Source organism: Limulus polyphemus, unplaced genomic scaffold (assembly GCF_000517525.1).
Source record: "Limulus polyphemus unplaced genomic scaffold, Limulus_polyphemus-2.1.2 Scaffold203, whole genome shotgun sequence".
NCBI lineage: Eukaryota > Metazoa > Arthropoda > Merostomata > Xiphosura > Limulidae > Limulus > Limulus polyphemus.
Window position 1 is genome coordinate 20,350 of NW_013665813.1, and position 12,239 is coordinate 32,588.

The 12,239-nt window shown below is 32.4% G+C and overlaps 1 protein-coding gene across 1 annotated transcript in view; it reads left to right on the forward strand.

Annotated features, from left to right (window-relative positions):
* LOC106478356 (glutamate receptor ionotropic, kainate 2-like) overlaps nt 1-4,406 on the forward strand; it is a 19,522-nt gene extending 15,116 nt beyond the window's left edge. Inside the window, exons 6-9 of the mRNA XM_013938897.2 lie at nt 993-1,191; nt 1,569-1,791; nt 2,814-3,082; nt 3,970-4,406. Coding sequence (XP_013794351.2) covers nt 993-1,191; nt 1,569-1,791; nt 2,814-3,082; nt 3,970-4,122 — 844 coding nt within the window. The 3' untranslated portion in view covers nt 4,123-4,406. The remainder of the gene's footprint in view (nt 1-992; nt 1,192-1,568; nt 1,792-2,813; nt 3,083-3,969) is intronic.
* Nucleotides 4,407-12,239: the final 7,833 nt, after the last annotated feature.

The following is a 12,239-nucleotide window of genomic DNA, read 5'->3' on the forward strand; positions in this document are numbered from 1 at the left end:
TGACGAAATATTAGGTGTCTATTTACTTGTGACCACTCAGTGTACATAAAAAGAAGAATTGTCGTAAGTTGCTTAATTTCAACACCTCCCAAAATCACTTTAAACTTAACAACTTTTTGACCTCCCGTGTCCTTAAGGGAATTACAAGATCAGCGACAAGGTAGGCGTATGCTGACCAGTTTTTTTTTTCTGACAGAAGACAACGTAAGACTGAAAAAGAAGCACGAATGTGTCGAAGCTAATTTTGTGATATCAAACTTCTTACAGTTCGTTCCGTTTACTGTGTTTTTTTTTCACTAATGTTCAGCATATTTATCTAATGATAATGAGTTATCTCACAACAGTTAACTCTGTTTTAAGGAAATACAATGTGAGAAAACACTAAACCCATAAATTATGAAAAAGTATAAAAATAATTATGCTCATCTTTTAAATAATTCTATCTAAATTGGAAAAATGTGATAATTACCTATACAAAACATTAACGTTTTGTCCCACAGAGATGAAAGGAATTTTCTGAAATCATATCTTCTTTTTTAACTTTACGATTTCTTTATATCTTAAATTATGGGAAAGATCTGACGAATGCAACTTTTATGTTCTCGATATTTATTGTAGCCATTTATTTAACTGTTATTGACCAAGGTTTCCTGTCCAAACTGCTCATAATTTTAGTATATGCTTCAGTTATGAGAAATGTGAACAGAAAATATGTACGGATACTGCCACATGATTTCATTGTTACATATTTTGCTTACTTTCTATAGCGAGTACAAATTAGAAAGAGTATTACATACAATCAAAGTCAACATATGTTTTAGTCTAGCGTTTATATTTAAACACAAATCTAAGAATCCACTATCGCAAAAGCTTCCTTTAGAATAGAAAAAAATGACTTTCTTCTTATAATATTTCTTTATATGAAGATTTCTGAACAGCAAGATATATTAGTTTTAATAGTAATCCCTCTATTTTTTGTTTTATCACGGCAGAGCTATGTCAACTCGAACCATTGCTGGAATCTGGTACTTTTTCACTTTAATTATGATCTCTTCTTACACTGCCAACCTTGCTGCTTTTCTGACAGTTGAAAAAGTTGTTTATCCAATAGAGAATGCCGAAGATCTCGTGAAGCAAACTAAAATCAAATATGGTTGCTTGGGAACAGGATCAACCAAGGCCTTCTTTAAGGTAAAGTTTACTTCCTGTTTAAATGACCTGTATTTTAGTATTTCAATTATATGATTTTTCTATGTAACAGGTTCATTGAAATCTTCCACATTTTAATATAAAAACATATTACTTTTAAATGCCATAAAGTACCAATAAGATCACATCAGTTTAAGTAATGATGCGTCCAAAACAACATAATGACCATTGAAAATGACATGATTTAAAGTTAAATATGACGCTTTCATTTCATTGCACGAAGTTTCTCAAAATATACGTTTTTTTAAGAATATATATTTGTCTTTTATGTTGCTTTTTGTTTTTTCTTTAATCCAGAAGACTTAGAAGAATAAAATATGAAGAGAAAAACATGCTAATCAATTTCATCATTTTGGTAGGAATCCAAGATTCCAACTTATCAGAAAATGTGGAAACAGATGGAAAAAGATCCTAGTGTTTTCACTAAGTCCAACAGCGAGGGAGTTGATCGTGTCTTGGAAGGAAATTATGCCTTTCTAATGGAATCAGCTTCCATTGAATATAGAGTGGAGAGAAACTGTAATCTAACTCGGATTGGTGGTCTACTAGATTCAAAAGGTTACGGAATCGCTACCCCTAAAGGTAAAGATGACAGCTATCCATTTTCAAATAAAATAAAATACATTACAAACTTTATTATGTGTTTGTAGTTAAGCACAAAGCTACACAAAGGGCTATCTGTGCTCTGCCCACCACGGGTATCTAAACCCGGTTTCTAGCGTTGTAACTCCGCAGACGTACCGCTGTGCCACTGAGGGGCATTATTTGTTTACCGTTTATAAGAGTTATATGTTAATCATAAAAAAATAATATGCTTATGAAGAAAAAAGTAGGTGTTAAATAACCTTAATTAGTATAAAATAACAGTTTTACTGCCTGATAAAATTTCGCATGTGGGTCAACAACCTTTGAAATATCAGCGATAAATAAGTTTATTATATATATATATATATATATATAAACGCTGCAAATCTTGAATGGTAGGATCTTCAATCGAAAACTTTTGTCAACAATTATACCAAAAGCGGCACATTGTTTATTTTAAGTACAAAGTTATATATTAGGTACTTACCGCTAATTCTTGGGCTACTCTTGTTTGACCGAAGAGTGGGATTTGACTGTCGCTCTTATAGCACACCATGGGCCTGGCATTGCCAGTTGGTTAGTGTGCCGAACTGGGAATTCGGGGGTCCATGACTCATGTCCTGTTGCTGCAAAATTGTCTTAGCACTTTGGGGTAGTGGGTGTGATATAATAATGAGAGTCAACTCCCACTATTCGACTGAAGTTTTCCAAGTAATGGCGGTGAGTGCCGATAACTAGCTGCCTTATTTGTAGTCTATCAACTTAAAATTATAGCCCGTGTGTTGCTTTGAAAGAGTATTCAGACAAACTTATAGCGCACTCACGGCTCCGAAGTGCGGACTTTTGTACAACAACGGGACGCGAGTCATTAATCTGTAGATTCGAGTCCAGATATGCTCATCATTTAACCACGCTTGATAGATTTCTTGTTAACAATTATGAATAATTAAAAAAAGGGTAAGTATTGGTTAATTCGGTTTTAAATTACATTTGTTGATACCCTGACGTTTCCATTACAGGGTCCCTCTATAGAACACCTTTGTCCAGTGGCATACTCAAGCTTCAAGAAAGCGGGATTTTGCATATCCTCAAGGAAAGATGGTGGAAGCAAAAGAAAGGAGGAGGTCAGTGTGTTGAATCAAAAAAAGGCTCCAGTTCTGTTCGAGAGCTTGGTCTAGCCAACGTTGGAGGCGTGTTTGTAGTGCTTCTGGGCGGGTTAGCCATGGCAACGGTTGTGGCAGTGTTGGAATTCTTCTGGAAAGCAAAAAAGATGGCAGCAGAAGATAGAGTAAGATTTTTTCGATTTGTTTCTTTCAAGAGAATATAAAAGGATAATGCTAACGATCTTCATAGAAGTTTTAATATACACAATTGTTTATTAGTTTGTAATTAAGCACAAAGCTACACAATTGGCTATCTGTGCTCTGCCTACCACAGCTATCGAAACCTGGATTCTAGCGTTGTAAATCCGCAGACATACCGCTGTGCCACTGGGGGCGTTTAAATATTGAAAGAACAACAACAAGAAAAGAAAGTCCATCAATTAACTAGAGAGACTGGGAAATTTTTATGCTTAGTTTTATCATTAAGAGAGATTTTGTGACGAAGCTTCAATATCTGAATATCAAGAGATATTGGTACAGGTTTTATTGGACGTAGAGACCCAATTTCAGTATTACCTATTTAAATAAATGATTTATCTTTACGCCGTAAAGTAATTCATCACGAAACAATATGATGAATTTATGATGTTTTATTGTTGAGCTTCTCCATTGTTAAATTAGCCCTGCTTTTATTGGTTCAATATTTAAAGGATATCAATTAATAACGGCTAGAAAAGAACAAAGTAACATAGTTTTTGACTACATGTTTTGAAGTTAATTAGCCGAAATGGGACATTTTGATTAATTTCGATTACACAGTATCTCTTCCTGTAGGTTAAGAAAGCTGAGAATCATTTGAAATATATCAATGTTCATTTTTATCCGAAAATTTTACTACACTATGGCTTTATTACACGGTAGTGCTTTTAATTGTATGAATAATATATATATTTCTTAAGTAAAGTTATTACCACTTGGATTTTAGAGTTGCTATAGCTTATTTATTTATTTGTTTTCTAGGAAATACCAATAATATTTCTGAAATTTGATAACTTAATTTCTACCACAACAGGAACCTATTTGCAAGGAAATGGTGAAAGAGTTAAAGTTCGCTTTGACGTGTCGGAGTTCTACCAAACCAGCACCCAGGAAGACTGGATTGGAGGCCAACAGCGACTTCCCACACATATCATCCATACCTAATTTTAATACTGTTTATTCTTAAGTTTTGTCAGAAACCAACAATGCGAACAGTGGATTAACTAGTATATCCGTATTCGTCGTATTTTACATACCAATATTTGTAATGTAGACATTTTCGTGATGGGCACTGCAGAGGAACATATAGAGAGTGTATGAATCAAGATTAACATTAGATGTTACTAAAGACGATTTAACGTGTTAAAACCCAACCTGTCCACTGGATTGTATGGCTGTTGACGGCTATGATCGTCCCATAAAAAATTGAAGTGTACTGATTCAAGAATACAAAAATGAGCTTAGGCAGATTCTTGGCTCCGTGTAAATCACAATTATTTTTACATAGATTTTGTTATAACTACTGATCCTTCTAACTTGAATTTATGTTCCTCTTCAAACATATATGGTTACTGATTCATAAATAGAGCAGAAATCAATGACTATTACACGAAGATTACTGTCTTGCAAGACTGTCTCTTTATTATTTAAATTGTAAGTTGTTTTAAAGAACTTTATTATAAGTTTTTCTTGGTGAATAATAATCCTGTCATAATATGAATATTTGGCTATTTAAACTCTTAGTTAGTCATTTGTTCAAAACGGGCTGAATCATTTAAACAATGTTTTACTGGAGTATGATTTACGTTCTACGAAAGCTTAAGACTAACTTATGAGATCACATAATTGAGAATAGCTGCAGTGTTCCTGAATTATTAAAATGATGATGGCATGGCGTACTGAAACGTAACAATGAACTTATTACTAAAGTGAAAAGAAATTAAATTTGTACTCCTAATTACGTTCAGTCATGGAAAAATTAAACTTAGGCCTATTAAATTCATTTTCTTTTTCTTGTATCTTCTGAATAATTCAAAACATTTGTTTTTATGTACAAATTTAAGCCTGAATCTAAACATTGTTTCGATTTTGGCCCGGCATGGCCAGGTGGTTAGGGCACTCGACTCGCAATCTGTGGGTCGCGGGTTCGAATCCCAGTCCCACCAAACATGCTCGCCCTTTCAGCCGTGGAGACGTTATAATGTGACGGTCAATCCCACCATTCGTTGGTAAAAGAGTAGCCCAAGAGTTGGCGATGGGTGGTGATGACTAGCTGCATTCCCTCAGGTCTTACACTGTTAAATTAGGGATGGCTGGCGCAGATAGCCCTCGTGTAGCTTTGCGCGAAATTCAAAAAACACAAAGAAACAGTCCTAACAAAAGTATTAGCAGATCATTGTACGCTTATAGAAAGACATAAAAGTGTTCCCTATGATTTATCTATATGTAGCGTTGAGATTTTTAAACACAAAGGTAAGCATTTCATTAGAGTTTTTAACTAAACAAGAAATCAAGGTCGGAATAGTTTGGAAAATCGTGCCTAAACTAGAACGAAAGTGTCTTATATCGTTTATTTATTTATGATCTCAGAAAAAGCAAACATTATTATCTGTTTATAGCTGCTTGCGAGTTTGGAGACACAAGAAAACAAAGATATTTCAGATAGTAGAATAACTCTAAGATTGATGCTCATTGTGTTCCTTTCTCTCAGGCGTGAGTATCCGTCCTTTCCCTCAAGTTTGCTTCATAAAGTGGCTAAAACTAAAGTTTTTACTACTTGAAGCTAATATAATTGTTCTTTAAGTTATATCTAGTTAAGCATTCTGTCTAAACATCTCTCAGTACACTTGTTTCCGCTCTAGCTCGAATTCCACATGGCTCAATCTGACAATAAATGTCCCTGTAGCGTATTTAAAGATTTCGAAAGATGTTAGGTTATCTTAGTTACAGCGACTTGTTCGAAATTTTCAAAAGTAATGTGGTACAGAGTAAAATATTGCCTGTATTCAAACAATTATCTTCAAACTACCCACTTTCTTAAAAGGATTTTTAAAATTCATGAATAAGACATTATATTAGTTCTCGTATTTTGTTCCTCAAAAGTTTTTATACTGACTAATTCATTTAAGGAATTAGCCAAAGACCAAAGGCTCTAATTTATTTAATTAATGGAGTCGTTATCTTTAAGAAATGTAATGAATTTGAGTTGTAACAAATAATAGTATTATAAAAAAATCTAAAACTTTATGCTGCTCTGCTTAGAAAAATAATTATTAACAAAAAAAATATGAACCTCTAAATATAATGTACTTCTTGAACATTCATGTATATTTTAGCGATCCTGAAAATTTTTATGTTTAATCTGTGAATTTTTTCTTAGAATACTTTCAACACTATTGAATTTAAAAATTGTGGAACATACTGTTAAACATCTCGTCTTTTTAAGTTGTGTTTACAAAAAATAAAATACAATTTCTGTTTAGTTATTACTAATGCATCGAATTTTCTTTGCCTCGGATATCAAAATTGTTACAGAAATTATACTTTAAAGATGAAAATATCATTAAGTTTCTTTAAATAATGCTACAATACATAACGCTGCTTTCTTGCTACGGTTAATGATTTTGTAGTTTATTTTTAATTTAGGAATTCTCTCTCTTTATATATATATGAAACTGTTAAAGATCTTGATTTTTGATATAATTTCAACTCAAAAAAATAGAATAACGAAGCTCCAACATACAGAAGTTAATAAATATTTTAATTATGTTTAATTGGAATACGTTGAAAGTACAAGTATGAAGCTTTCCACCTATGACCTTTTCAATATCAGATCTAGACAAAATTCTTGTTCATTTAGAAATTTAACTAAATTATTTTTTCTGTAGTTACAGGATTACGTATTCTAACTTATTTAGAATAAAAATACAATTTTAGACAAGCACAGAAAAGCCGCAGTAAGGAGGTCTGGTATATAAATAAACAATAAAGAAAAGTGAGGTAACTTACATTGGAGGAGCAACAAAAGCTTTAACGAACTAAAATCTACGTGTTTTTTTTTTTTCGTTTTGCTGGTGATTTTAGAATATTTGTTAAAATTTACAGTATCGAAGTGTAGAGTAAAAATCTGGTAATAAACTTGGAAAATCAAATACAGTTCCGTACTTAATATTTATTGTCGTAAAGTTTCAGTAAAGTTGCTTTTTGTTTAGCAAAGAACGGAATTAGTAATACGTAATGTACAACACAGTCAATATTGTAAAACTTAGAAGGTTCTTATGAATGCATGTTTTTTTTCTTTTTAAGATACGCGTATCAATTGATCAGGATGACATTCACAGAGTAAATATTCGTAAAGAAAAATTAACTCCGTATTTGATATTAAACAGTAGAATTCAGGTAGGAAAGACATCTGGGGAAGAAGGTACTAAAATATAAAAAACGTAAAACATTTTAAGGTTCGAATTTTCAATGGTTCGTTCCAACTTTTTTTTTTAGTGGGACGACATATGCTGAAAAAAATTCTTAGACTTTTTTTTCCGAGTATGTATAATACATTAAAACTAGACTCATTTGATTAAGTTATCATGGAAGATAAAGTGAAAAAAATTAAATTCAAAAATATACTCTCAAACCAAGTGGAATTGTTTCATCACGTGTCTCTGGTGTATTTTTTCTGGCGTAGCAATACATATTAAGAGTGCCATTCACAGAACATATAGGAATGCTCCTTTAGTAAGGGTTAATAAAATAGCATGAAATGACGACGTTATGTTTTAAATATTAAACGCAAATGACTGAGCTGTGGCTTTAAGTCCTACAGAGCATGCTATATTTTTTCATTAAGATCGCGTCCGTTATTGAATTTAATTAACATTTTAAATTACTTTAAATGAACTAACTTTTAGAATTAAACAAAAAAACATATCTAACTTAATTTTTAAAAAGTCAACAAGCAGAATCATTTTTCTTAGAGAAATAAAAATTAATGGCATATCTTTGTAATATTTGCTTCAAAGTAGAAAAATCATTTTAAAAAAGTAAATCAGATGAGGCGGTCTATTAAATCATCTAATAAATAATAAGTAAGCTTATTAAATATCGTGAAACTGAATTTTAATCAATTACATTATCTATAAAGTAAAGTAGACAAATCAGAATGCCAAGTGAGCTACATTTCACAAAACCTAATAAAAAGATTTATTTTTTCCCAAGCAGCTATTCTACTTGGTTATTGACTTGAATTAGAATGATTATTATTCAGTACACTGTATTTTAGTACCTAAATTTCAGGCATTAAGAAGTGACAGATAATATATGAATAATAATAATAAAAAGAAAAGGGCACGTGTTAAAGGACTTAGTTCAATTATATTGTAAAAACAAAAGTATCTAAGTAAAATTCGTATTATTCAAAATGATAAAAGTGTGTTTGTAAAATTAAATCATGAACTCTTTTTAATTAAATAACAATAAATAAGAAGGAAGAATTTTTTGTTATGCACAAAAGGCTATCTTTGTTGTGCTCACCATAGGGATAGAGTTATGAATTATAGCGTTACAAACATTTCTGTTTATTGTTGAATTACCGGAGAAAAATAAATAAGAGTGACATCTGTAGCAGTTTGAAAAGATAATGTATTAATTAACACAAATAAATTCTTATAATCATTGACTAGCAGGTTATTAATTAAATTTCTGTATTTTCACGAGGAATACAACGTTGAAGGTTTGATTGTAATGTTTACTGAGTTTAATGTTACCTTAATGTTATTTAACCACGTGTTTTTAACACTTATGCACTTCTTTACGAAAGAATCACATTTCATTTTCAATAACGTTTTTAATGACAAATAAATAGAAAAAAATGTGTATTCAAGACTAGTTTCTCTAGAAGGAAATGTATGAACTTGTTTCGACGAAAAACAATTGCTTAATTCAACAGATCCTTTTGAAGCCTTTATATACTTTTCCATCTTTGAAGCTTCTAAGAATACTGTCAATTTCCAAATGACATCAAAAGTAAAGGTGGTTGCAATTACACTAAGTTGAAAGTTAACATAAACTCACTGTACTATATTTTAATGGTGATAGTTTCATATCGTTAATATTTTAAAAGTTTCATACAACATACATATAAAATCACAAGAGATGAATGCTTCCTTGTGCACAAATATTTACGTCCAAGAATTTCTTGTAAACAAATAGCTTCATACACCTAAATAACATTATATCTAACTATTTTAACAAGAAAAAATCCTCAAGCAAGTGGTAAAAGAGTAGTCCAAGAGTTGGCGGTGGGTAGTCATGACTAGCTGCCTTCCCTCTAGTCTTTCACTGCTAAATTAGGGACGGCTATCGCAGATAACCCTCGTGTAGCTTTGCGCGAAATTCGTAACAAACCTTCCTGTACAAAGAATATTTTCCTCTGGTATCACAATAATAATTTTGAAGCAATTGTAAGTATGAAGGGATTCCTTGTTTTTATTGTACGGATCATGATAGAGGATTTGAAAACTTAAATGAACATAATTTCTCTACTTATTGTAATGTATATCACTCGATACAAAAGGTGAAACGCCAGTCTGTGCAGATTTTAATACATAACTAAAAAAAACCAAACTCTATCGTTTTGTGACAAGTTTTATCATGGTACATCTTGTTTCAAAAGTCCTGAAGAGAAACATACAATTCTCATAGAGTCATCGATATGTACAGGCTGTACAGACTGTACATTCTTCAGTCTAGAGACGTTAATGATCATTAACAGAAATATATATTTTTCTATTCTAAGACTGATTAGGAAGCAGGAACACATGAAGTTCATTACTGCGTGGTCCATGATATTAACGTTAAGGAAACAGTCTTTAACGAGAATGAAGCATGTGATGATTACTGTAAGATTTTTTTTCCAAGGAACACAAGGGGTATAAAGCAATCACTCCTAATATGAAAGGATATTCAATTTCAGATTATTTGATCGGTTAACGTACTAAGCCGAGCACCATTGTAATTGGAAGTAAAATGTTTCACGATCAGGATCATTCATAGCTTCAATCATATTTTCAAAGCCTTTGACTTGGAAGAAAATTACAGAAGGGATATCTTCCTTATCTATTCAACACAAAAAAACAGGATATCCAAGGAATTATATCAGACATCTACCAACACAATTTCAGTAGCAGTTCTAGAGATATTTTTGGAGCGGCACCTAGACCGACAGAAGAAAGGTTACCTTGACTTCCAGGAAGAGATGTAGAGGTTAAGATTTTGATATTGATATCTAATTTTGAAAATTGGATAACTTTATTATTCGTATTTCATCTAATTATTATACAGCTGTAAAATATATCACTTTAACAAACTGATATCTAATTTTGAAAATTGGATAACTTTATTATTCGTATTTCATCTAATTATTATACAGCTGTAAAATATATCACTTTAACAAACTGATATCTAATTTTTGTTTCCTGCTTATTTTTCAAGTATTGCAGTTCTGACGTAGATTTTACTTCAAAGGTGCTGCCCCTAGTTCAGGGACGAGTTTCTTTCAATTAGTGACATGGACCCTTTTATATATACATATACCCCCCCCCCCCCAACGCTTCCATGTATGGCAATCTACAGGAACAAGTTTATCCCTTCATGATCCATCGATATAATCCCCAATCATTATAATGCATCCAACACTTATAGCTAGACCAGTATCCAGTGGCTAAATTTTATCCAGAAAGCACCAGGGATCAAGATTCAACATGACCCGAATGGTGAAAAAAACAAATTCTCAATTACAGAGTAGATGGTTTATCTGCAGGGAATGAAACACCATCTACAAGTCTACAAATTTTACCGATGTTACTATCACGGATGTCACTTGTGTTACGACTCGGTTGCAAACAATGTTGTTTTAAACTCAAAAATGAGGATAACAAGTAAACGTTGCATGGACATATAGTAGCGAATCAAAGTTCTCGGTTACCAAGTTATCATTTTCTGGGTACACAGTTTAACACAATGAAGAAAACTAATGTTGATATAGTATTACTTCTCAGGTCATGAAGTAGTTCCTCATCTTGACGTCCATGATGTTTTCTATGGAGTCAATCTCACCAGACTTTTATAAACGTAAAGGATGTAGAATACATTAAATATGTCGAATTAATATCACTGTTTTCTTGGACCAATAAGTACCCTTTTGGGCATCTAATTACAGGTGTTAGTGATAATTCTGAGTCACATTATAATATTGAATTTATAAAATGCAAAATATTGCCCCAAAAGAAACTTTACCATCCAGTTCTATTTTTAAGAGGTTATGAAAAATTTAACTTTTCCCAGTTTACCCCTGATAAAGAAAGGATCACCTTTCAAAAGCGCTCGGGTTATAGGGTTTTTATTCATAACTTTTCCTGTATGTACGCAACATATTTAGGAAAATATATCACCACTCTCCTGTCAGCATTTGGATGAGGAACGAGCTTTTATTAGAACCTGTTTGCCAGACGAAGTTAAGAAAGCTCTTGAGTGTGTATATAAGGTAATCAAAATTTATAAAGTGCATCCTTATCCTTGTAAATCTTCTAACCTCTTTCCAGGATATGTGGATATCGTTTGAAAACATAAACAGGAACATTCTGGGTAGTCTGTACACTGTAACATGCCAGAGTCACAACAAGCATATGTCCAATCGTATGCTGAACGATAATGTATTCATCTGAGTCTGGATCATATCCATATTAACCCTGCAAGAAGAATTATATCCAAACTGTGTCTTGATTCATTTTGTAGCTGGTGAGGTACGTCCGAAGACAAAACGCAGCTTTGAAAGAGTATTGTACATTAATGTGTGATCCATCTAAGGTTATTACAGATGTTACATTTATCAACAACGAAGCTATTGTTCATAGCTGGAAGCGTAAAGAAGAATTTCTTTTCAGCGAGGCCAGACAAACTTCTTCGCGGTTGTCTTCATCGCCCTTCACGATCGACTAAAATTGTGTAAAACACTCGAGAAGTTAGGTCTGTCTGTGTTGTACTACGATACATACAGTAACGTGTAACATTTATATATCAGGTGGATCTAACGACGCACCTCTGGGAGACTGAGAACTTAAGGCCGAACCTAATTGACATCACATCAATCGTGGATCAGCGGCGGACCGAAAAATTACGAACGCCAACGTAAAAACAATAAATCTTGTTGTAAAACTCGAGATGTTACACTTAAGTTTATTAATAGTCAAAAATAAAAATTTTCGTCAATTAAAAATTTGACATTGAACACCAACCCATCACTATCAC